Consider the following 26,247-nt stretch of genomic DNA (forward strand, 5'->3'; position numbering starts at 1 on the left):
TTTAAGAGTTAAATCATCGTGCGCGTGAGCTACGTCGTACCATGGACTCACGGAGCCAGGCAGTCGTACTCGAGAGTTTACGTCGTCGTAAGGAAGGGCTACGACAAATCTTGAGCTTTAATCCTGTATACTACCCTCTCTCTCCCGGCCTGTAAACATATACGTAAAACGCGTTAATGTAGCATATCTCTGCCTCCACTCACAGGGACCAAGCACAACACACACACAGGCAAGGAGGAGACCGGGAGGTCACTAAAAACAACAAAAAACCCCAACAGGCGACAAGGATCTAATCCTCCTTTCTCCTCCATCGCTACTTTTGATGGTTCCACACTCAAATCCTCCACCTGATTCTCTTCCCAGCGAGTCTGCGTCTTCTGTACACTCTCCTACCGCAAAACTTAACCCATCACACACGTATCTATACCGTGGTCAGCGGTAAATCTATACTAAGACTTTATTCATCTATCACAACTAAAAACTTATTTCTATAACTCTTGTCTGCCATTTTGCCTCGGGTTTAGTAAACATAATTCCTCGACCTCCACAGCCACGTAAACAGTGTCTGAAACCTTATGAAAAAGGATCACCGAGACCAACCAACCAATATTGCAAAGATTCATCCAACCATTCAAGGTTATCTATCAAATCTGGGTTCAATCGCGAGGATGGTAACAGCCAATTCTTATATGTCAACCTTCTGCAAAGACTGTCGTTGGGACGAATGGCTACAAACCCTTGAAGTACAGCAGTGTAGCGCAAGCACTTTGTTGCGTGTGTGTGTGTGTGTGAGTGTGGCTCGACCTCCAGTTAAGAGACTGGAACAGGTTATGATAAAAAAGAGTTACGAACCAGGGCACAGCGTTTGACCTTGCAGGTCGCCGCCGGCGCTGCTAACTCAATCACCAGAGAGATACACCACACCGACCCGAATCCCACCGGACACCACTACATTCACAGATATCTGTTCCATACCACTCGAATCCCACGCGCACTGTGTCCACCATTAATTGGGAATGAAGTACAAGTGGACCGCTTCGTTATTAATGACAATGTATCACTCCCTTCGCCAAATGGAGCTCCATCGACAGGCGACACTCCTATGAAAAATTCTGCCTCGTCAGTCATATCAAAAAAAAAAAAAAAATATCCACCAGTAATTTTCTAATACTAATATTCTGGGTACTGGAGTGAAACACGGACGGGGCAATACTTCACGCTTCAGCTCCCTAGGTAACCATCTTAACCACTGTGATTTACCTTTTACAGTGAACATCTGCTGATAAATCACTTTCACTGTTGTCTGTAGTGGGCACTGCAAAGTCAGTTCCTGTGGCTGACGAATACACTGGGAAGGGACACGTTCTCAACCTCTTTAACTTAGCGGTACGGCCCTTTAGCATGAACGGTACGGCCCTTCAGCAAGACGGTACGGCCACTGAGCACGACCCATGGGTATGATGGCCTGATTTTCGATCTTCATGGGTCGTCATGGTTCGTATCGTGCGTTCAAGGATGGCAACCTCGGGCAAAATGGGTGACGAATTTATCGTCTTCAAAGCCTTCGCCAGCGTTCCTTTCGCTAAACAAAAATTCATAAGAGAAAGGAGAAAGAAAGAATAAAAAGAAAAGGTTCTCAGGGACCCTGTCAAGATGCGAGGTTCGAGCAGCAAGTCAATATATCCGTCACCCTTCACTAAGGCCGCCACGCCCACCTCCTCCTCCAACACCACGCCCAAAACAACTTCCACGTCCTTCAAAGCCACGCCCAAAACAACCTCCACGTCCTCCAACACCGATCACACACCAAACTCTTCCTCCTCCAACACTATGCTTACAACAGCCTCCTTCTCCAACACTACACCACCAACAACCTCTTCCTCCAACACCAAACTCACTCAACAACCTTCTCCTCCAACACTAAGCCTATACCAACCTCCTTCTCCAACACTACGCTAACAACAACCTCTTCCTCCAACACCACACTCACACAACAACCTCCACCTCCTCCAACACCATGCCTAGAACACCCTCCTCCACCAAACACCAACCCCCCGAAGTTGAAACATCGTATAACTTAAATTACGCTCCCAAGTCTTCGACGCCTATGGTGTGAACGTAATCATCGAGAATAATTTCGTTAGCGAACGCAATGAAAGAGATTAACCAAACTGGGAAATATAAAAGGAAATCCTATATGTAGACACGATCCCCCCCCCCGCTATGTCCCTCTCTTACCAGCTCCTTCCGGGGGTCCGTGAAAGTGGGTCTTGTTTATATCGATCCCACTCAAGTCGAACCAATTTTTTTGAGACGAGATTCTTCAAGCAGAGAGGCAAAGGTGTACTTGATGATGATGATGATGATGACGATCTCCGCTCGAGTTGCTGCCGCTGCTGCTGAGTGGCGCGTGACGTGGGCCAGTGACGTAAATGCCATCCAACCAATCAGCGGCCGGGGAATTCGTTTTGTAAACTGACATGTTCAGTTGGGGTTCGTCAATAACACGTTTGGGGTCAAATACTTTCCAGTGTCGCCTTATCTTAGATACACGTGAGGTGGGTAAGGGAAGTACCCGGCTATATATATATATATATATATATATATATATATATATATATATATATATATATATATATATATATATATATCTTACTCAAGTGGGTGAAAGTCCTTGCGTCCTATCTTACGCAGTGGTGGCGTCATTATCTTCAATGTTACTCAGAAGTGGAGAGTCACTTTGTATCTTAACTAGGGAAGGGACTCTCCACCCTATATCTTAACTTACTAAAGGAATGTTCCAAGTGTATCCCTATGAGTCGTAAAGTAACGTCCTTTCAACCCTGCCAGTGTTGAAAATCTACACCATGGGGGAGTCGTATCTTTTGTATTCTACTATGTATATTACCATGTACATTCTGAGGTGGGCGGACACTTACTATGTAGTCTATCAAGCGGACAGGTCCGTACCATGTACATTAAGAGGTGGGTAGGTAAACCATCTATTCTAACACAAGGGAGTCCTAGCACCAGGATATGAACAGGTGGGACTCCTACCACACATGTCACCCAGAAAAGTCTTTATCCCGCATATTCACCAGTGGAAGGGGTCCTTCTTAGACATATTACTCACCGGTGTCACTACCGATCACTTTACTCAGTGGCAGACGTATCTATATGTCACTTTACTCAGTGGCAGACGTATCTATATGTCACCTTACTCAGTGGCAGACGTATCTATATGTCACTTTACTCAGTGGCAGACGTATCTATATGTCATTTTACTCAGTGGCAGACGTATCTATATGTCACTTTACTCAGTGGCAGACGTATCTATATGTCATTTTACTCAGTGGCAGACGTATCTATATGTCACCTTACTCAGTGGCAGGCTATCCTACCTCTCGTGAAACTTACTTTTCCATCTTTCATCTTTCTCAGTGGTATGGGATCATCACCTTTTCATCTTACTCAGTGTTGTACGTTCCCATATTTCATCTGTGTGTGTGTGTGTGTGTGTGTATATATATATATATATATATATATATATATATATATATATATATATATATATATATATATATATATATATATATATATCTTTTTCTTTCGTACTATTCGCCATTTCCCACATTAGCGAGGTAGCGTTAAGAACAGAGGACTGGGCCTTTGAGGAAATATCCTCACCTAGCCCCCTTCTCTGTTCCTGCAGGTGATATTCATTTTGACATACATAATTCATGGAAGCTCGTAGCGCCAAGCACTTTTCGTACCCTTGAACTACGTAAGTCCACACGCACTCCAACGCTAATTGACTGAAGGCAAATGGAGCCCCCGGGCAATAAACCCAGGCACCAACCATGTTAGGTATGTCTTAATCTAGAGCGTTACTAGATGTAGCCTGAGAGAGAGAGATCCTCAATTATAACAAGCGGGTCTAGAGGTGGCATAAAGCTGGTGCAGCGGACCGTTTGTGTGTGTGTGGCAAGCTGGTACAATGGACCTTGGCAAGCTGGTACAATGGACCTTTAGCGCGTGGAGAGCCGGTACAACGGACCTTTAGCGCGTGGAGAGCTGGTACAGTGGACCTTTAGCGCGTGGAGAGCTGGTACAATGGATCCTGTGCGTAGAAGTGGTACAGTCGACCTTTAGTGTGTGGACAGCTGGTACAGTGGACCTTTAGTGTGTGGAGAGCTGGTACAATGGACCTTTAGCGCGTGGAGAGCTGGTACATCGGACCTTTAGCGCGTGGAGAGCTGGTACAATGGATCCTGTGCGTAGAAGTGGTACAGTCGACCTTTAGTGTCTGGACAGCTGGTACAGTGGACCTTTAGTGTGTGGAGAGCTGGTACAATGGATCTTTTCGTGAGTGGAAAGCTGGTTTAATGGACGCTGTGTGTAGAACTGGTACAATGGACCCCTTTGTGTGTGAAGAGCTGGTACAAAGAACCCTCAGCGTGTGAAGAGCTGGTACAAAGGACCCTTAGCGTGTGAGAGCTGGTACAAAGGACCCTTAGCGTTTGGAGAGCTGGTACAATGGACCTATAGAGTGTGGACAGCTGGTAGAACAGACCCCTTGTGGAAAGCAGTTTGTATAGAGCTGGATACACAGACTTTGTACACTTCCAGTGTGTGTGTGTGTGTGTGTGTGTGTGAGAGAGAGAGAGAGAGAGAGAGAGAGAGAGAGAGAGAGAGAGAGAGAGAGAGAGAGAGTAGGTACAACGCCCCCTTGAGTGTAAGGAGCTTATATAATGAACAATATGTTGTATGGGCAGCTGGCAGTGACCCGCAGAATGTGTGGACCACGTACAATGACACCTTCCCCCGGTGTGTGCCAGAAGCTGGTGCAGTGACCCTAGTGTGTGTAGCTGGTACGAGAGAGAGAGAGAGAGAGAGAGAGAGAGAGAGAGAGAGAGAGAGAGAGAGAGAGAGAGAGAGAGAGAGAGAGAGAGAGAGAAGTCAAGAATGTGTGCAGCTGGTACAAGGGAACAAAAGAAGGTGCAGCTGTTATAGAACTCAAAAGCATGTGCAGATGGTACTGAGGGAAGGGGGAAATTTGAAGTGTGTGCAGCTGGTGCAAAGTGAAGGGTGTGTACAAATGGCACAGAGTGATCTGAAGAGTGTGTACAGGAAGGTGGTGCAGTGCCCCTTGCCTGGGGTGTTGGAGCAGTGACCAACTTCTGATGATCCGGGTGCAAAAACCCATCCCCCCGGATTCGGAGGGGATGAACGGTGATCTTAGCCTGTAGTTAAAGCGTTCCTGGACTATGACTAGGCCCGGGGAGGAAGGGGAGCGGATAGTTCAGTGACGCAGGGGTGCATGATAAGACGACGACAGTGACCGTACAGGGCAGTGGGTCTTTGGTGGGGCTAGTGCAGTGACCCAGGCTGCACTGGCTTTCGCTGACCCACAGTGAAGAGAGGCATTGAGGCGACAGTGACGTAGCCACGATCTAATGGTCTACGGAATGCTGGGTCAGTCAACAAAACACCTCTTAAGTCTAAGAGGCATTACATTAACCGCAGAATATATGGATTAACAATGACTCCCCCCCCAGAATGTGTGTGTGTGTGTGTGTGTGTGTGTGTGTGTGAGTGTGTTTTATGGGGGTGGGTGGAAGTCGCCTCATCCTACGCAGTTGTAGGGGATGGACCGGCACACGCCATTACACCCTTGGCCAGGCCAAATAATGAATGAGTGAGTTGGCTGACCATCTCTACTTTAAGTCGGCAAAGAACTACAAGTATACGTGAGGACAGATGATTTGATTCGATCTGCGCCGGTGACCCTGGCACATAATAAATCATTGTGCACCCCATGCTCGTCCTGTGTGCGGTACGGCAAAAAGGATTACGTGGGTCACAAAGGGTCATAGTCAGACCCCAGTGGGTTGCTATTACATATGATCTCACAATTCGTATTTCATGACATACACAGCTTCACATGGTAAGTTCTACCGACGAAATGCAAAAAAAAAAAGATAAACTTATAATTTTAGGTAACATGTTAGCATCAATAAGGTATTGTGACGTTTCTCGTAGGGGTTGGTATAGATCCATCCCTCAAAAAAGGAAGGCTCTCTATTTTTTTCCACATTCTAAGACGGACGGGCCGCCTCGAACCCCCGACTCATGGCACACAGGAGGAGCACCACAACCACCAGCAGCGCCGCCACCGTCAGCTCTTCTTCAATATTTCATCACAGGGGGCCAGCAGCGTTACCTTGTTGACCTTCATTGACTTTTAGAGTAAAAGGCAAACGAACGTGCAAAAGTTCCTGTTGCCTCCCCGTCCTTCGGGGTTCGTGAATTACAGTGTGCGCTCGCTCTCTCGCAGTGTTGATTTCCTGGTGCACACTCGGGTACCGGGTTTAGCACACGAGTCTTAAACTCGGTTCACATATATACGGATGCGTTATGCATTACAGACATAAACATATGTATAGGTACGTGGATGTGTCTGTGACTGTCTCTGTTATTTTCCATGCGTCCGTCCGTTTGTGTAATCGTCTATTTTGTAGTGCAAGGGGAGGGAGTTCGACACTCGTGGGGGCCCCCATCTACTGAAACTCCTCCACAATCCTATGACTTTTGTTCAACTTCTGCATTCTGGCCATACTCAGAACTCTCAAGACCTATTTCAATCCATACAACCACAACTCCATTAATGTAAAAGTTATTCTTTGCGTCTTTTCCAAGACGTTTCGTGATTAATTTCATGTTATAGCCCCTCTGGTTGTGCCATCACTACTTCCTTCGTAGAACTGTTCGCTTTTGACGTCATGAAACTGGCTTAAAATCTTAAAAGGTCTGATCAGGTCACCACTGACTCTTTTCTCTTCCTTGGTGTGTGTGTGTGTGTGTGTGTGTGTGTGTGTGTGTGTGTGTGTGTGTGTGTGTGTGTGTGTGTGTGTGTGTGTGTGTGCTGGGCCAAGCCAGGTATAATCTAAACCCTTTGAAGCATTAAGCATTCTGGCACACACGTATCGAGAAACAGAATTGTAATTAACATCAAATCAATTCGATCATGTTATTTCAATTCTGTAGAGTACGTCTCGAATATTTGTGGAGAAAACCTCCCACTGCATATGAAAATACTTACCAGTATCTACTGAGTAAGTGTACCTGATTCGTAGAGTGTTACGTATATGTACAACAACGGAACTTATTCAAGATGCGATGTAAACAACAGGGGAAGTTGCTAAAGTCAGTTCACACAAGAGGAACTTATCATCTGAACTTGCACAGAGGTGGAACTTGCTTTAATCACATATCTGACCCAACAGTTGACCTTGCTTAATCAAATCACAGTTCACGCGAGCGTAACTTGCTCAACACCAAAGTTACAACGTCAGATGAACACTCATCATCATAATGAAAAGCAGTGGTCCGCTAACAGTCCATCACCTTACGGAATCACAAACGGAGAACGAATGTGAATCTTCAACTCTTTTACGTGTACCATCTCTCATAAATGCAACAGTCTTAAGTTGCCTATCTATCTATCTATCTATCTATCTATCTATCTATCTATCTATATATATATATATATATATATATATATATATATATATATATATATATATATATATATATACACATACATATATATATATCATATTCATGAAGCAAAACAGACATACTCTCCTGTTTTGCAGACGCGTATTTTCAACTTGTGTGTGTAAGACGATATCGGGTTCAGCGATCACGGAGCAAATCCAGCTCCTGCTCCACCCAGCAAAAACACAACAGAGTACCAATATAAAGCAGTTAAAATATTAGGATTTATGTGTAATCTCTAAAGAGTCACATGTCAAAAACAGGAGTGCATTATACTGCACTGAGTGCAACACAAAAGCCTGTACTATATTTATCAAACAGAAAAAAAAAAAAAAAACAGGGACATGTTTATGTGTTCGACAATAAGTAAAGGCGTGAGCTTAAATAATTTACGAAGCACTTTAAGCGCTTGATTGTAAATGCCTGAGGTTTAGGCTAGCTGGCTGCGTCACAGATGGTCCAGGGTTCGATTCTCGGGGCATAGCGGTAAACAATTCACACTTGATAGTAAGTACAAGTATGTACTTAACATTGAACATAAGTATGCCATTACATATATAACACTGAGCAATATGTACAAGTTTTACTTAAATATAAGAAGCACCTAACACATAAGGCAGTAAGTTTAAAGAAACATACTTAGATACCGTATGAAAAAATAAAGTACGGATATCTTTTTTTTTTTACCAAAGCACTTAACAATAAGTATGTACTCAAGTGTAAAATACTTACTTAATAAAGTACTGTTTGCCATCCTTGTCGGTGGCAGCTTCCCAGCCATAAGGGAGCGACGCGCCCCCCGAGTCCCAGTTCTCCAGGGGCGGGAGCCATGATGACGTCTGACTGGCATGGCTGTAAAGAAAAGATACTCCCCTTAGTTATCTTATGGAGGAAAAGATACTCTCTTAGTTATCTTATGAAGGAAAAGATACTCCCCTTAGTTATCTTATGGAGGAAAAGATACTCCCTTAGTTATCTTATGGACGAAAAGATACTCTCTTAGTTATCTTATGAAGGAAAAGATACTCCCCTTAGTTATCTTATGGGGGAAAAGATACTCCCCTTAGTTATCTTATGGAGGAAAAGATACTCTCCTTAGTTATCTTATGGAGGAAAAGATACTCCCCTTAGTTATCTTATGGAGGAAAAGATACTCTCTTAGTTATCTTATGGAGGAAAAGATACTCCCCTTAGTTATCTTATGAGGGAAAAGATACTCCCCTTAGTTATCTTATGAGGGAAAAGATACTCCCCTTAGTTATCTTATGAGGGAAAAGATACTCTCTTAGTTATCTTATGGAGGAAAAGATACTCCCCTTAGTTATCTTATGAGGAAAAGATACTCCCCTTAGTTATCTTATGGAGGAAAAGATACTCCCCTTAGTTATCTTATGGAGGAAAAGATACTCCCTTAGTTATCTTATGGAAGGAAAAGATACTCCCCTTAGTTATCTTATGGAGGAAAAGATACTCCCTTAGTTATCTTATGGAGGAAAAGATACTCCCCTTAGTTATCTTATGATGGAAAAGATACTCCCCTTAGTTATCTTATGAAGGAAAAGATACTCCTCTTAGTTATCTTATGAAGGAAAAGATACTCTCTTAGTTATCTTATGAGGGAAAAGATACTCCCTTAGTTATCTTATGAGGAAAAGATACTCCCTTAGTTATCTTATGGAGGAAAAGATACTCTCCTTAGTTATCTTATGAGGAAAAGATACTCCCTTAGTTATCTTATGGAGGAAAAGATACTCCCTTAGTTATCTTATGAAGGAAAAGATACTCCCCTTAGTTATCTTATGGAGGAAAAGATACTCCCCTTAGTTATCTTATGGAGGAAAAGATACTCTCTTAGTTATCTTATGAGGGAAAAGATACTTCCCTTAGTTATCTTATGAGGAAAAGATACTCTCTTAGTTATCTTATGAGGAAAAGATACTCCCCTTAGTTATCTTATGAGGAAAAGATACTCCCCTTAGTTATCTTATGGAGGAAAAGATACTCCCCTTAGTTATCTTATGAAGGAAAAGATACTCCCTTAGTTATCTTATGGAGGAAAAGATACTCTCCTTAGTTATCTTATGGAGGAAAAGATACTCTCCTTAGTTATCTTATGAAGGGAAAAGATACTCCCCTTAGTTATCTTATGAAGGAAAAGATACTCCCCTTAGTTATCTTATGAGGAAAAGATACTCCCCTTAGTTATCTTATGAGGAAAAGATACTCCCCTTAGTTATCTTATGAAGGAAAAGATACTCCCCTTAGTTATCTTATGAGGAAAAGATACTCTCTTAGTTATCTTATGAAGGAAAAGATACTCCTCTTAGTTATCTTATGGAGGAAAAGATACTCCCCTTAGTTATCTTATGGAGGAAAAGATACTCCCCTTAGTTATCTTATGAGGGATAAGATACTCCCTTAGTTATCTTATGGAGGAAAAGATACTCTCTTAGTTATCTTATGAGGAAAAAGATACTCTCCCTTAGTTATCTTATGAGGAAAAGATACTCTCTTAGTTATCTTATGAAGGAAAAGATACTCCCCTTAGTTATCTTATGGAGGAAAAGATACTCCCCTTAGTTATCTTATGAGGAAAAGATACTCCCCTTAGTTATGAGATCCCCTTAGTTATGTTATGAGGAAAAGATACTCCCCTTAGTTATCTTATGAGGGAAAAGATACTCCCCTTAGTTATCTTATGAGGAAAAGATACTCCCCTTAGTTATCTTATGAGGGAAAAGATACTCCCCTTAGTTATCTTATGAAGGAAAAGATACTCTCCTTAGTTATCTTATGGAGGAAAAGATACCCCCCTTAGTTATCTTATGGAGGAAAAGATACTCCCCTTAGTTATCTTATGAGGGAAAAGATACTCTCTTAGTTATCTTACGAAGGGAAAGATACCCCCCTTAGTTATCTTATGAGGGAAAAGATACTCTCTTAGTTATCTTATGAAGGGAAAGATACTCTCTTGGTTATCTTATGAAGGGAAAGATACTCCCCTTAGTTATCTTATAAAGGAAAAGATACTCTCTTAGTTATCTTATGAAGGAAAAGATACTCTCTTAGTTATCTTATGAGGAAAAGATACTTCCCTTAGTTATCTTATGGAGGAAAAGATACTCCCCTTAGTTATCTTATGGAGGAAAAGATACTCACCTTAGTTATCTTATGGAGGAAAAGATACTCTCCTTAGTTATCTTATGGAGGAAAAGATACTCCCCTTAGTTATCTTATGGAGGAAAAGATACTCCCCTTAGTTATCTTATGGAGGAAAAGATACTCTCTTAGTTATCTTACGAAGGAAAAGATACTCACCACAGTTCCCCTACTCTCTTAATGGTAGACGAGACGACATAGAAAGTGAATGCTCTAATCATGCACGTCTTATATGAGCTACACACACACACACACACACACACACACAGACACACACACACAGACACACACACACACACACACACACACACACACGTGGATGAGAAGAACATAGAGCAACAAAAGAAAGATATTCATACACCAAAGAATTTTTAGCTGCTCGTAAGCGTTAACTATCAAACGTGGAAAGATGGGAAGTGAAGGGAAGGATGAGACATCAACATCTTCCGGGGGAGAACGAGGTATAGCAACGGCCAATGCTCGTGTGGCTGGTCTCTACACAGAATCCAAGGGAAGCAGCAGCCAGGCGAGAGTGCCTTGCTCCTCTTAACAACGACTCCACCTCCACGCAGAAGAGCTGGAAGTCACTAACTGCTCGGGAGAGAGAGAGAGAGAGAGAGAGAGAGAGAGAGAGAGAGAGAGAGAGAGAGAGAGAGAGAGAGAGAGAGAGAGAGAGAGAGAGAATAATAATAATAATAAAAGAAAATAAAAAAATTCTGTCGTTAGTGCCCATATCGCCAGCCGTTCTCTGGCCGTATTTGCCGTCAAACAACTCTCTAACTAGGACCGTTAACAAGTTTAATTCTGCTACTTTACCCTCCCTCGCAACGGCAAACTTTACGAAAAAGCTCGAGTTTGGGGTAAGGCAAGGGGTGGAGGGGGATGATGAGATACAGAAAAAAAAGAAAAGAGAAAAAAAAAAAAAATTCAAAGGCCTAAATCAGCGTAGCGTGAGATGGGTTCGGCGTAGTACAGCTGGGGGGAGGGAAACGGCAGTAATCAAAGGCAGCTTCGCTGATCTATTTTCAACCCAGGCTACGTATTCAGGGTGACTTTACGTGAGGTCCAGGATCGAGAGAGAGAGAGAGAGAGAGAGAGAGAGAGAGAGAGAGAGAGAGAGAGAGAGAGAGAGAGAGTGTAAAGGACGGAAGGTCCAGGGTGATTTTAAAGGCGCTGGCTGGGATGTGGATCGGAAATGGATTGAAAGGGAATGAATGCTAAAGGGATGTACAAAAAGGCTAAGGGTGACAATGTCTGACTTCAAGGTCCTAAGGCGAGGTACGGAGGGGCGGTACCAGAGGGTTAGGCAATGTCAAGGGTTATCGTCACAAGAGAGCCAAAAAAGGCGCGGAATTAAGGGCTAAGGGGGAAATATTCTAAGGGCTCAGATGCGCTCGAGTGTGTAAGTTGCCATCAACACAGGTGAGGGTACGAGGTCAAACTCTGACAACGACCTTGAGGGGATCACACTTGAACGAGGTATCAGGGTCGTCAACTTTAATCTGCCGTGCGCCAACCTAGCCAGCATGAAAGTACAATCCCGTTTCAACACACACACACACACACACACACACACACACACACACTCACAAGCGGCTTGAGAATGAAGCCGGCCAAACCAATCCTAATCCAAATTAGTCAGTTAAGTTTTAAGCAAATCAACCTAAAACTTTTCCATCTCTTCTCTGATAAAGCTCAAATTCCTTTCTAATGAGGCTATAAACCTGATTTACCGTGAGGAGAACGACTCATTTCCCCTCGTTTTAGAAAGTGGCTGTATTAAACCATCCAATAAAAAAGTAGGTTGTTAGGGTTATGAGAGACGGAAACGCACTCACCACACGAATATTATCAACTCACCTCAGTAATACCAAATGAAATTTGCGTCAAGCACTTAACCCCTTTGACCGTATGAACCTCCACCTCCCATCCCACCCCAAACTCTTGACCTCACGTCTTTCAAGGATTAGGCCAAAGGTCACGCCAGCATATCCAAGGAGGGCACCGACGTGCTCAAGGGTCGTGCACTGTCATATTCAAGGGTCGACCACAGTCATACCCAAGGGTAGTGTACCGTCATGCTCAAGGGTCGTGTACCGTCACACTCAAGAGTCGTGTACCGTCACACTCAAAGAGTCGTGTACCGTCACACTCAAAGAGTCGTGTACCGTCACACTCACAAGAGTCGTGTACCGTCACACTCACAAGAGTCGTGTACCGTCATACTCAAGGGTCGTGTACCGTCACACTCAAAAGAGTCGTGTACCGTCACACTCAAAAGAGTCGTGTACCGTCACACTCAAAAGAGTCGTGTACCGTCACACTCAAGGGTCGTGTACCGTCACACTCAAGGGTCGTGTACCGTCACACTCAAGGGTCGTGTACCGTCACGCTCAAGGGTCGTGTACCGTCACACTCACAAGAGTCGTGTACCGTCGCACTCACAAGAGTCGTGTACCGTCACACTCACAAGAGTCGTGTACCGTCACACTCAAAGGTCGTGTACCGTCACACTCAAGGGTCGTGTACCGTCATACTCAAGGGTCGTGTACCGTCACACTCAAAAGAGTCGTGTACCGTCACACTCAAAAGAGTCGTGTACCGTCACACTCAAAAGAGTCGTGTACCGTCACACTCACAAGAGTCGTGTACCGTCACACTCACAAGAGTCGTGTACCGTCACACTCAAGGGTCGTGTACCGTCACACTCAAGGACTGTACAAGCGTTATGGAGCAACTCAACCCCATGAACACGACTGTACGTCTCTTGAATACAGAGAGTCCGACCTCTGACACCCCAACCTTAAAAAATCAGCACAAAGGTCACGCCTACGTACCGTCGAGATCTCATATTCGTGCCTCCTTCATGCCCAAAGGTCGCATTAGCATTGTCAAGGAGTTAAACACAACAATATTACCTCGACCAACCACGCCTGGAACGCTTCAGCAAAAGCGCTCCTTTTGAACGCCTGCCGCGCGCTCAGAGAAGGGAACATGCTCTCTGAATATGAAAATGCGAGTATCACCGTTACCAAATATAGTTTCAACACGACGACAGTCACTTTACTCAAACACCATTCACACGACTCTATTCCGTATTCAATTCCACATTAAGTGATCCTCGTCTGGGTCGCCGGCGAAGAGAAGACACGGTTTTGTGACAATTATTAACATGTTATCGGTTCTGAAGCGTACACATGGTTAGCAAATCATGCCTCACCCGTAAATTCTCACTTTACCCAACAATTTCCCTCCCCTGCACACCAATTTTTTTTTTTCCTGCGAATCTTTTGTCACAAAATATACCATTAAGTCTCCCCGCTAAAGCTCAAGGTCCACCTGCTGGGTTTTTTCTTAATCTAAATCTGAAATATATTCCTGGGAGTTTTCGTCGAGAAACAGATAACTTTGTGACTGGGGCAGCACCCGTAACATCTACCCGTATGTTTGGCTATATGATGTGGCGTTATCATCCTTCCAGAGTGCGTTAACATAAAGGCACCAGACACCCACACTCTCGTCGACCCAGGCTATCAGCCCTTGACATCATAAAGCTCACATCGTCCCTTGGACATTATGAAGTCTGCTTCGTTGAACAGTCTGATATCTTGTGTACAGCTTCCTCGCAACCGTTTCCCTGATTGGCCCGGAGTGAATACACAACATTTCAAAATATGATTGCGGCATATGACAACACAAGCGACACATTCCAGGTATTGTTTCATATCTGTATGCAATATCTCGGTGTGCAGCCACCTGAACATAAAATCCAATTTCAGACATATGTTTAAGAGCCTGACAATTTTCCTTAGCTTTCTTTAATGTTTCGTGAAATCTCCACAACTGCAGTCACCGAAGGCTTCAGTCATACAGGATTTTCTCGTTCATTCTGCGACATGAAATACCTGCCTCCCTGTCAACGCACACCGGCTCCCCGCCACCTATCACAGGTTGAACGCGTTACATGAGCCACACAAACGAGCTTGCGCGCGTAATACGTCAAACGGCGACTCATCCCGGCATTCCGTTGTTCCCACACGCACCGTATCATCTTCAACGTCGGTATTTAGCCTTTGTCGAGACTGCTACAAATCTTATGACTAACGGCAAACAGTTATCAAAGGATGTTTTGAATAATAAATCGACATTTAGTTGATGCATGACCCAAAATAATGAGACGTCTATCCACCATCGGGTAGCACATGAGCAGCAAGACATTTCAGGTGAAGACTTTCGCATTTCTGTGCATGGTGAGATGACGATGCACCTCATGAAACGGCTATTCTAAATATGAGAAAGCCGACGACAGGACGAGACCTTGGCAAGCTACAGCCGGCAACTGCTACAGTGGTTCTCAGCCATCAACCTTAAAAGCTGTTTGAGATACAGTCATGCCAGTTACCCTAGAACCCCATCGAGAGATTTGAAGACAACTGTAGAGTTCACTCGATCTGACCCAGCCCTCGACCCCTTGTGGCTAACTGATGTGCAAGTCCGACACGCAGGGTTCAATGAGTGACTCATACTGGTCCTAACAACGACAATTATGCTGCATAATTTCCGTTCATTTGAGATGATACAACAGTGCGACGCATCGCTGCATTACAGGGGTGTGGGGGTTGGTGTGGTGGGGAGAGAGGCTGCCACACGAGCAATGTGCTGCCCAACTAAATTACGAAATAAATTACAGAGTAATTGATATGGAAGTGGATGATTTCAGGCTCCCTTTGGCAAACCCAGCGTGAAATTCTTTGTGACACTGCTGGGGGGAAACTATCGCTGAAGTCTCACAGTGTATCCAGCGGCGAGGATATCTACGTGCCCCCGGAGCAAAAAAGGTCAGTATTTGCATATGCTAATTATAACCGAAAATTAGTTTTTAATTGCCCTAAAAAAGTTTAATTAAATGTCAACTTCCACGTGGTCAATTCTCACGGCATATTTTCACACTCTTTTATCATATACCATATCTGAGAGCGCCACGGGGACATGTCGTGGCTCTAATCAATATGGGCCCGAGCTGCCTCCGGTCACAACCAAGTGTCGTTAAACAGCGCACCAGTCCTGTCATAACAGTGATGGATAACGAGGCAATGGGACGTTGACCCTACTCCCACGTCACACCCAACACTATCCCCCACCCTATCTCCAAGCTTAAACCCCCATCCTCCAACCCACACATATCACCTTGTCCACGTCAAACTCCGACCCCACCCACGTCACATCCCAACCTCATCCATCCCCTGACCGTCGTCAACAGACCATCACTCTCAGTCAGTCGTCTCGGACCCCGTGAATCGAGCCCGTCCCTTCGTGCGTAGGTGCAAACATCGCCACCCACGTACATTTCCACTATCCCTCTCCCACACCACCTCTTCCGTCCCTGCCAGCTGTACAGCTTCACCTCGCTGAGTTATATTAAGATCAGAGTTAAAGGGAAACACAAGGTTTATGATGTAAAAGCAGCGACCGCTGTGCCCGATTGTATTTCTACGTCGAACATGAGGCGAGGCGAACGTGCACTCGCTACCCTTCGACATTACTGCCACGAAAATGATCTTGTATTTCCTACAGCCTCTGATGCAGTGATACGACGGCGACAAGAGACACATCTCCAAACGCGTCGTGTGAAATTTTCAATGTCGTTTCTATATATCTCATATCCTATATACCCTTCCCTCATACACATCTACCCAAGTTTCTGGTTTCCCCCACCAATTTCTTTCTCTTTCCTTTTTACCGTAAAAGAGGTTTGCCCGTGTCCGACGAGTACCTGAGAATGGAAGAGGATGGAGTAAATTATTAATCCTAGGGAAGACTCGTCTACCGTTTTCATTTACACAGTCAACAGCGGGTGTGTTTGACTAGAGGAGGTCCTCTTCGCAGCCAGCGAGTCGCTTTAATCTTCCAAAAATTACGGGAACATCTTTTCCGTCGTTTGTCCTCACAATGGAGCACGACGGAAAGCTAGATAACACAAAACCCGATGGTTTATGTGACCAGGTTACCTGCTGGAGTTTATGGGAGAGGGAGATAAGAGAGGATCCCAGGGTCTATGACCAGGTTATTTTGCTGAGTACATGAGAATGCCACAAAGAAGACCTCAGGCGAGGTTGTCTGCTGGAATACAAAAGAGGAAAGCCAGATAGTATATGACCTGATTTTATTATGACGAGGTGATCTGCTAAAGGACAGTAACAATAACCTTAAACAATATAGACAGAACAGTAGCAATTCCCTTAACTCCAATCTATAAACAAAAGACAGTAGCAAATCCCTAAACTCCTATCAATGTGGACGAAGACAGGACAGTAGTACAGCAGAGATCACTGACTATGAGAAAAGGAATTATTCGTTACTACTACCATCCCGGCGTACTGCAGGGTGTGGGGGCCACAGAGAACCCTGAGGGTGTACAAGAAGCTGCGAGAGCCACCCGCCCAATACTGCCTGCGAAGAGCGACTCGGGAAGTCTGTCTCGACGTTGACTTTCAAATGTCTCATTTCCAACACGCCTCGGAGAGATACTGCTCTGAATACATGCATCTTGGGACGTCAGAGAGACAAAGCTTCACCAGCAGTTCAGAGTCGCCTCGCTCAGCCCGAATCAAAGGCTCGTTACTTCGAATACACTAAGCTGAGCATCAGCAATCAATGCTTCATTTCCAGTATAAAGAATCACCGCGCTTAAGTAAACGGCATGAGAAAAGGGGTGAACTAAAGAACACATATCAGCAAAGCCGACATCAATGACGGAACGAGCTTCTCGCCTATCCCGAAATATGAATCTTCCATGAGAGACAATAAGAGCAATATGAGACGACTTGAATTTAGATCGCATTTGGAAAATGACGCCCCAGCAAACGATATGAGAGGTAGGATACAATGGTTCACGCAGTGCCACATTCTGTGCCACAGGCTGCAATCACGAAGAAAAGTCCTTATCCAGGCCAGGCCCTGCATGGAAGGAAGGGCAAAAGAGAGAAAGAAATGGAAAGAACAATCGTACAGTTCTTTCGTATGTAGAGGGCATTCTAATAAAAAAAATGGAAAGGCTGTAGCTTCGAAAGATGCAAGAAGGTAAGGAAGTCCAAAGCTTAGCGGTACAAGTGATGGAACAAACACTGTAACTGCCCAACATTGCGTCACCAATGGCCTCACGAAAATCAACAGACGCTATGACTCATGAGGCCTGACTATTGACAGCGGTGGTGCACGTAGCCATTTCTTTTTATACTGGGTCACCATGATGTGTGTCCACTCATGTCGAACATCCGTCGAAAGTATCAGAGAGTCCGACACGTCCCGTAAGCGCTCCCACAACATAGCTCCTCCCTCACCAAGGTTCTCCTCTCCTAATAAACGACGCATTCGTCTCGATTCTTCAATCATTTGTTTGATGTGTATTGCTCTCCACTGGATAACAACACAAAACAAGCCTGTTATGCTCATACAGAAAATCTACGAGGCGAGTGATGACTTTTAGGCGATCATGAACACAGATGACGCACGCTGACAGCCAGCGGTATACCCTCGTGTTTACGACGCCATCAGTCTCTGCACCTGGCTGACACTTGACTGACAAACTGGCAGTCACGGCCCCACGCTGCCACCTTAATGTTACCATCAATTCTGACCATGAGCCGCGCCGCCGGGCCGTTAGCCTACCGGCTGGGAATGGATGTCTTTTTTTTGTGGCCATGGTTCCTGGTGGGATAAAGCTACGTCTTGCGTCGACTTGATGTTTTCAACGTAACTCAAACACGTTCCCTCAATAGTTCACTTGTCAATTCCTCTACTTACTGGACGTTCGCAAATGGTGAAATAAAAGGGATACGTCTAGACTCTCGAACACCAAGAAGAAAGTGAATATACAGATTGCAACATGACTGAAGACCCACTTGGAGGGGGAAGGGGGGAAAAAATGTCAAAAATAGCTAAGCCAACCACAACAGGCCACACGAAGGAGCGTTGGTGTCCCGGGTCACCTCGGCTCATTTACACAGGACGGTAGCTAGAGAGGGGCGGCCGAATCAAGGGAGCTATGATGTTATGCAGGCGCACGTTACTCCACCTCCTTGTCGCCACTCATGCCCGACTGTACGGCTGGTTAAGCCGTTGCTTATATCATATTCTTGACTCTATCCTGCCTCCAGTAATGACCTGAGAGGTTCATAAAATATATTGACGTGTCTGTGTTGAGGGCAAATACCTGTGGACATTATATAGACTGGCAGTCTCTCGTTATACATGTTTTCTCAGGCGACCACAGCACATACCTCCATTATTTCCATCACCTTTATTCATATTCTATCCTCAGAGTCAGCTGTCTCGTGTTATTAAGTTAAGAATATGCGAGCACACACTCGAGCAAACAATGGACACCCCCATCACAGATCAGTGGACCAGGTTCCCTCTCCCCTCCTACTGTGGCCATGCAAACGAGGAGCTGTGATGGTGGCGGTCAGGGGAGGAGGAGAGGGAGGGGATTACCTAATGAGTGGCAGCGAGTGAGGGCAGGAGCAGCGAGAGGGAACAGTTTGGCAGGAGGGAGCCACTTAGGAGCTGGGGGTCACAAGGGGTAACCACTTGAGACCTACATTGCCAAGGACCACTTGAGGGGTGAAAACACTTGTCGGACGGAGCCCAGGGGAGACCAATTAGTAGTGGAAATACCAGAAGATCACTTGGGGTGGAAATATTAGTAGCTGGGGAATGGTATGCCCACCCCTGCTGGTTAAGACTGTTGCATGATGGGGTTACAGACCATGGGGAGGAACTGTGTGTGAAGCACGACTGGGAGGGTAAGGAGGGGAAATGCATTTAGAGGTCCACACTGGGAACGCCACTATGAGGGACCTTTACCAGGGGAGTACTAAGGAAGTGGGAGGGATATTACAAGGGGAACTACCACAGTGGAACTCGTCAGACGACCAAGAGGAGAAATAATTGGGGGCACTCACTGGGAGGACTACAGGGGCGCGTAAACACTAGGGAGATCAGTGGGGCAAGAAACCACTGGAGAGACCACGTAGGGTGGGAAAACTTGACAACCACTGGGGACCACTGAGGTAACCACTACAACTAGGGAAACCAATAAGGATAACCACTGGAACACCACTTGAGGCCATCTCATGATGTTACAACTTGAGGCCATTCCTTGAAGGTATAACTTGAGGGCGACCGCCGGGAGGCGACATCCACTGAGAGAGAGAAGACCCAGTAACGGAACCCTTCCAAACTTTATAACAGGAGCCTTGATGAAAGCTACCTGTCGGGGATTTCCGTCAGGGCTTCCATATTCCCCGCGATAGCGTCCTTAAGGCGCATCTACCAGAACAACCCTCCACTAACGAGCGACCTGTTCGGCGGTAAGTACCCGCTGACTTAGCACGTAAATACCCGAAATACCCGCCTCACTGAGTGAGAATACCAATACGTGAAGCCACACTCACATAGTAAGTAATGCTAACCCAACACACACACACACACACACACTATATATATATATATATATATATATATATATGCACTTGCAATCCTATCGCTTTTGAGTTTTCTCTGGGAGAACTTTGCGGGATGATAAAGATGAAGTATGAACAAAGGTAAGCGCTGGATTCTGGCATTAAAAAGTTATCACATTACGCAACAATAAACAAAGGAATTGACCTCCCCACCGTCCCCACCGACACCAACCGAACAAAAAAAAAATATTCCTTTTCGTCTCCTTGGGTTTAAAAAGAAGAAGAAAAAACGTGACCATGTATTCCAATACATTTCGGAAAGCTGAAGAAGAAAACACCTGAGATCACTGACGTCAGATTTTATCATAATGTTATTCCTGCAGACCCGTTATCACCCACTCAACCTTTAGATTGCGTGCAAATCTCACATGAATACATATAACGTGGGCAGCTGAAAATCTGTAGACCCCAGATGATGAATGAAATTTACCGTAATTGCGACGCTTAAATGATTCGCATTTATAGCTCCAATTTCAACTGAACTAACCTACAACATCAAACTGAACTTCTGTTGGACCTCGAACATGGAGATAGGGGAAGGACAGGTAACAGGTGATCTGTTGGTCCATGACGATGGTATCTGCTGGAGGACACAGTACAATGGGAAGGACAGGACAATGAGGGACCTGATGGTCTATGACGTGGTTCTCTGGTAGTAGTGGTGTCCTGAGGTCGTTATCTCATTTAAAGTAGAGATAGCAGTGGCCTCTGGTATCGGCTCTTCATGGTAGCGGTCTCTGGTATCTACCCTTCTTGGTAGCGGCCTTTGGTATCGACCCTTCTTGGTAGCGGCCTCTGGTATCGACCCTTCATGGTAGCGGCCTCTGGTATCGACCCTTCATGGTAGCGGCCTCTGATATCGACCCTTCATGGTAGCGGCCCCTGGTATTGGCCCTTCATGGTAGTGGCCTCTGGTATCGACCCTTCATGGTAACGGTCTCTGGTATCGACCCTTCATGGTAGCGGCCTCTGGTATCGACCCTTCATGGTAGCGGTCTCTGGTATCAGCCCTTCATGGTAGCGGCCTCTGATATCGACCCTTCATGGTAACGGTCTCTGGTATCAACCCTTCATGGTACCATCCTCTGGTATCTCTCTACTCTCAGTGGTCTTCGAGGTATTCTCCTGGAAGCGTCATAGCTCTGAGCGTAACAGGGTGCGAGGGATTTATTAACCCTTTTATGCAGAGCTGTGGAGTCTCGTGTGCAACAACTGTGCTGCGTCGGATATCTGTATAAAAATGGGTTCAGACTGGACGACATGGGTTGCTAACGCTAACAAAAACATCACTATTATGTCATGATGTTATCATGTGTCTTCCAATGACCCCTTCTCCAAGGATTGCTGCAGGCTCGACGCTGCGCTTCAATCAGTAGCAGGAAAAGTTGGACTCTTTATAGAGTGAACAGTTCTTCGACGGGACTGTACTGCGATATTACATCCTCGCCGAAGCTGACTCTTCATTCGCAGGGGATCTTGAGAGTATATATATATATATATATATATATATATATATATATATATATATATATATATATATATATATATAATGGAACAGAATAAAGCTGAAATGTCACTCGGCTTCACAGCAGGATACACTGAGCGTGCTGCTGGCTGTATATTTGTGACATTTTTTACGGGAATACTTTTTAGCAATCAACATTATTCCGTTCTTGTGATATATGGATAATATTTCATAGCGCGATCGGCAGGGGCAGTTGAGTGTAGAGGGAGGAGGGCTGAGTGTTGGGAAGAGAGAAGGATGTGTGGTACGGAGAGGACAGGGCTGTTTGGGAGGGAGCAATGATGTGGGAGCGAGCAGCGTGTGGGGAGGAGGACATAGAAGAGAGTGCGGTGATGGGGACTGAGAGGAGATGGAGGAGGGTGGTGCAGCAGGTGTGGCCCAAGGGCACCCCATCCTCCGGTAGTGTTCGTGCCACGTACCCTGGTGGCATCATAACACCTCAGGAGGAGGAGGAGGAGGAGGCTGAAAGTGCTGGGGAGGCAAAGCATACAACGCGCCACAGTCCCTCAGCCATCATCGCCCCAGCGACAAGGAATTACGACAAGTAATCTACATGTATCCCAACCCCCAAACATAATCAATTTTCACGCTGGAGTGACTTTAATTAATCTATAATGAAGGCAGCCACGCGTGTATCTTGACAATAATGCACGAAGGGGCAAGGTACCGGGAGGTCGACAATATACACAGAGTACCACTCTTACTGTGCTTCGCCCTCAACGATATATATAACTCCAATGTCTACCGTGAGCAGAATCCCTTCCGTGTTCATAAGGCTAGAAACTAATAAGGTTACTCCAGGCAGACGACAACAAAATGTTCCTCTCCCACCTTTCCCTTCGGTCTAATAAAATCTAACTGGTAAGAAAAAAAAATTGTTCAGCTCCGGTATTATTATTTCTCTCTCAAAAAAATATACTTATATAAAAAGTTTCGAGAAGTCTAATAAAACTGGACAAGTTGGGGGGGGGGGGAAAAAAAAGGAGATACGTTGAGTGCCGGGGGCTCGTGTGGCAGCCCCGACCAATATATTTCTTGCCTTCATTAAAATACTTTATACAGCGACAAGTATAGCGGACGAGGCTCGTGGGGGAGGAGGAAGGAAGAGGAGTCGTCTCTGCGGGTACAGCCTCCACACGACCAACATGACAACGACTGCCGTCACATACCAGCCTGGGTGCTCCAGCGTTGATTTGATGTCCGGAAAAAAAAATGTAAGGCCAGGAATAAAGTGAGAGAGAGAGAGAGAGAGAGAGAGAGAGAGAGAGAGAGAGAGAGAGAGAGAGAGAGAGAGAGAGAGAGAGAGAGAGAGAGAGAGAGAGAGAGAGAGTGGGTGTGGAGAGCCCTGTACTCCTTGCCGTCCCCTAAGAGCACCATCGTGTAAATATTCAAGATGGTGCGTTCCCTCTTAATTCTCGGGCAGCCCTTCCCCAGTCGATGCTCCCATCGGCAGGTTAACTTAAGCTGGCAGACACACGTCCTTCACAGCAGACGAACTGTGAGGCCCCGTGGTCATGACCCCACCAGTATCACCTGCGCACGATGATGCCAGGAGGTCATGACCCCACCACACCAGACCGCCATGGAGGGAAGAGGCGGTGGGGAGAAGTGAGAGGCGGTGGGGAAAACTGAGAGGCTGGGGAAAGTGAGATGCTTAAGGAGGTAAGAGCCCATAAGGCTCTCACGGGTAAAGAATGAGTTCATTAAAAGGAATATAATCTAGAAAAGACTTGATTACATTTCTCCATTTATTCTTTTTTAATATAAGTCTAATAAAAAGATATTTTTTCGCAGCGAAAAGAGGAGGTGAGGAACCACATCCCCGGCAGCATCTGACGAAGACGTCCTCCACGAACGAACTCGAAGTACTTCGATTCTCTCGGGAACACAGCGTCATCCCACCGGAAGACGTTAAGGGACATCATCACATGATCATATACCACAACATCAACCGAAAAGATAAACTGGCTCCAAAGACGAATAGCAGCTGCTCTGCATGGCTTTCGTGGGCTACGGTGGATTCGTGAACGTGACGTTTTTTTTTCGGAATTCATGGGTTTTCTTGTTTTAATATTGTGGTACGTTCTCTTGGACTTGGAAGTAACAGTGAGCACCATTAAACGCGAGGGTGCGTTTTTGAGGTGTCCCATTGGGTTTAGCTGGAAGTGGGTCGGTTTTATAAGTCTTTGTGGTTTACTGCTCTAGGTTCCCGCCATGGGTGATGCGCCATGTGAACCACGGTCAGTGATGGGTCATCTGGTGGCACGATAGAGTCGCCAAACAGGTGGCAGACGAGTGTCTGGTACAAGAGAGGGGGAGGTTAACACGAGAGAGTAAGGAAAAAAATATGCGTGTGTGAGAATGAGCAGAACACTAAGAGCTCCCCCACCCGCCATATAACCTGCCGCCACTGTCGCCATAAAGGCCCACGCGGGCCCACTTGCACCGTGTTTAATCTCACCACTGAAATGAGCCAGACACTTCACCCGCTCCACCCTCCGTCAGGCTGTAACCCCGAGAGCCCTGGGGAGGCTAGAGGCGCACCCTACATGGAGAAGATCCCGGGATCACACACACAGGTTGAGCTAAGGGGAAGGCAGAGTACACAGGAGTACTTGGTAATGACAGATGGCAGAAGACCCGTTGGTTAATGACGGGGTTATCTGCTGAGTACAAGGGAATGCCAGATACCAGAAGACCTGGATGGTTTACGACATGGCTATCTGCTGGAGGAACTGGGAGTACGTGAGAAAGCTAGGTGACAAGGTCTGTGGACTATAACAAGGTTATCCTCTTCGATGACAGTACTCTTATCCTACAATCTTAACATTGAGGGAAACATGTTAAAAGATACTCAAAAACAAGCCAATGATACAATACAAAGCGATGAAATGTACTATGAGAAAAGCTTTCATTACGAAAAAAAACGTAAGACTTAGTGACTGAGGTCATGGGACTGGGCTAATCTAACCGATCGACCATACATGGGTAAGACCAGAGTGACTCATAACACTGACCTCTGTTACGATAATGTACTGAAGCAATCTCTAACCTTGATGATACGCGCTGATAAACTGTGGCTTGGTACAGCGTCCAATGCAGTGCTACACTACACTTGGGTACAGTGAACAGTTAAAACTGTCACCAAAATAGCTGGGGAACAAGAGAACTCGTCAGCAGTCGTCGTCGAGTCTGACATCACCGCCAGACTGCTCTCGCCTTCCTACATCCCTCCCTCCGCCGGGTGACGCGTCCCGTATCACACACCCCAACCAGTGCCAAACATCCACCCCAGTGTCTGGGACCACACGTGCACACCATCACCCCTAGAGTGGACCTGACACACTTCGCTTCGGTATCAACCTGAAGGAGGACGGGACACTCCCTCTCCGTGTCAACCTGGAGGAGGGTGTCTCACGTTCCCTTGGTATCAACCTGAAGGAGGACGGGACAGTCCCCTACGTGTGTGTCAACCTAGAGAGAGAGAGAGAGAGAGAGAGAGAGAGAGAGAGAGAGAGAGAGAGAGAGAGAGAGAGAGAGAGAGAGAGACTGTGTGTGTGGAAGGGGAGAGTGGGAAGAGTATGAAAATGAGGCCTCTTGAAGTAATACCTTCCCCACCCCAGTGGTACACTTCGTTATTCATGCAAAACAAATCAACATGCCATCTGCTTTACCCAGGAGGTTCTGTCAGTCATATCAACTGCTGGGACTGTACATGAAGAACGACAAAAATATTTCCTTTGTACCTTAAAAGAAGAGTGGTCTACCTCCCTCCCTACATTTCCTTTGTACCTTAAAAGAAGAGTGGTCTACCTCCCTCCCTACATTTCCTTTGTACCTTCGGGCTGTGCTGAAATGGTTTGGACATACGGAGAGGATGACTGAAGAGAGACAGATGGAGATCGGCGTGGGAGAGGAGAACACCAAGAAGGAGAGGGAAGCATGAAACTATGGAGGCTTTGAGGTATTCGGGCCTAAACTTACAGTAGAGTGATAGGAGTGCATGGGATAAAACAAAGCGAAGCAATATGATATATGGGGGACAATGTGCTGAACCATGCCATATCAAGCAGTCCTGGGACACCATGGCATTAGCCTGTGAAGCTTACCTAGGATTGGTGGGCTCGACTTCGGTGCATTATACACGACAGCTAGAAATGGATCTCGTTCAATTGTGAACAAATAATCAAATACATTAATCAAAACATTTGTAATATATATTTGATTAAGAAATTTAATAAACAAATTCAGAGGACTCGTTGCTAATTAAGTGACGCGTGGGAGCTAAGTAATTACATCGAATGCATCACAAAACTCCAACTGTCCGAAGTAATTAACACATTCCAGAACTAATGGCAGGCCTTCTAATCACCAATTTCTGTTACCGTTCTATGATTCACCTACAGCAGTTATGCCAGGGTGTATGTGACTACCGAATATCACTAAATCATGCTGGTTTCGATATGATTTAATTACTAC

At 45.4% G+C, this 26,247-nt stretch overlaps 1 protein-coding gene across 10 annotated transcripts in view; it reads right to left on the reverse strand.

Annotated features, from left to right (window-relative positions):
- The window catches only part of LOC139765482 (uncharacterized), an 843,718-nt gene that overhangs the window by 278,022 nt on the left and 539,449 nt on the right, over positions 1–26,247 (reverse strand). For all 10 annotated transcript variants that reach the window (XM_071692900.1, XM_071692901.1, XM_071692899.1 and 7 more), the window contains exon 3: positions 8,293–8,412. In XM_071692900.1, the coding sequence (XP_071549001.1) occupies positions 8,293–8,412 (120 nt within the window). The remainder of the gene's footprint in view (positions 1–8,292; positions 8,413–26,247) is intronic.

Source organism: Panulirus ornatus, chromosome 55, assembly GCF_036320965.1.
Source record: "Panulirus ornatus isolate Po-2019 chromosome 55, ASM3632096v1, whole genome shotgun sequence".
Classification (NCBI taxonomy): domain Eukaryota; kingdom Metazoa; phylum Arthropoda; class Malacostraca; order Decapoda; family Palinuridae; genus Panulirus; species Panulirus ornatus.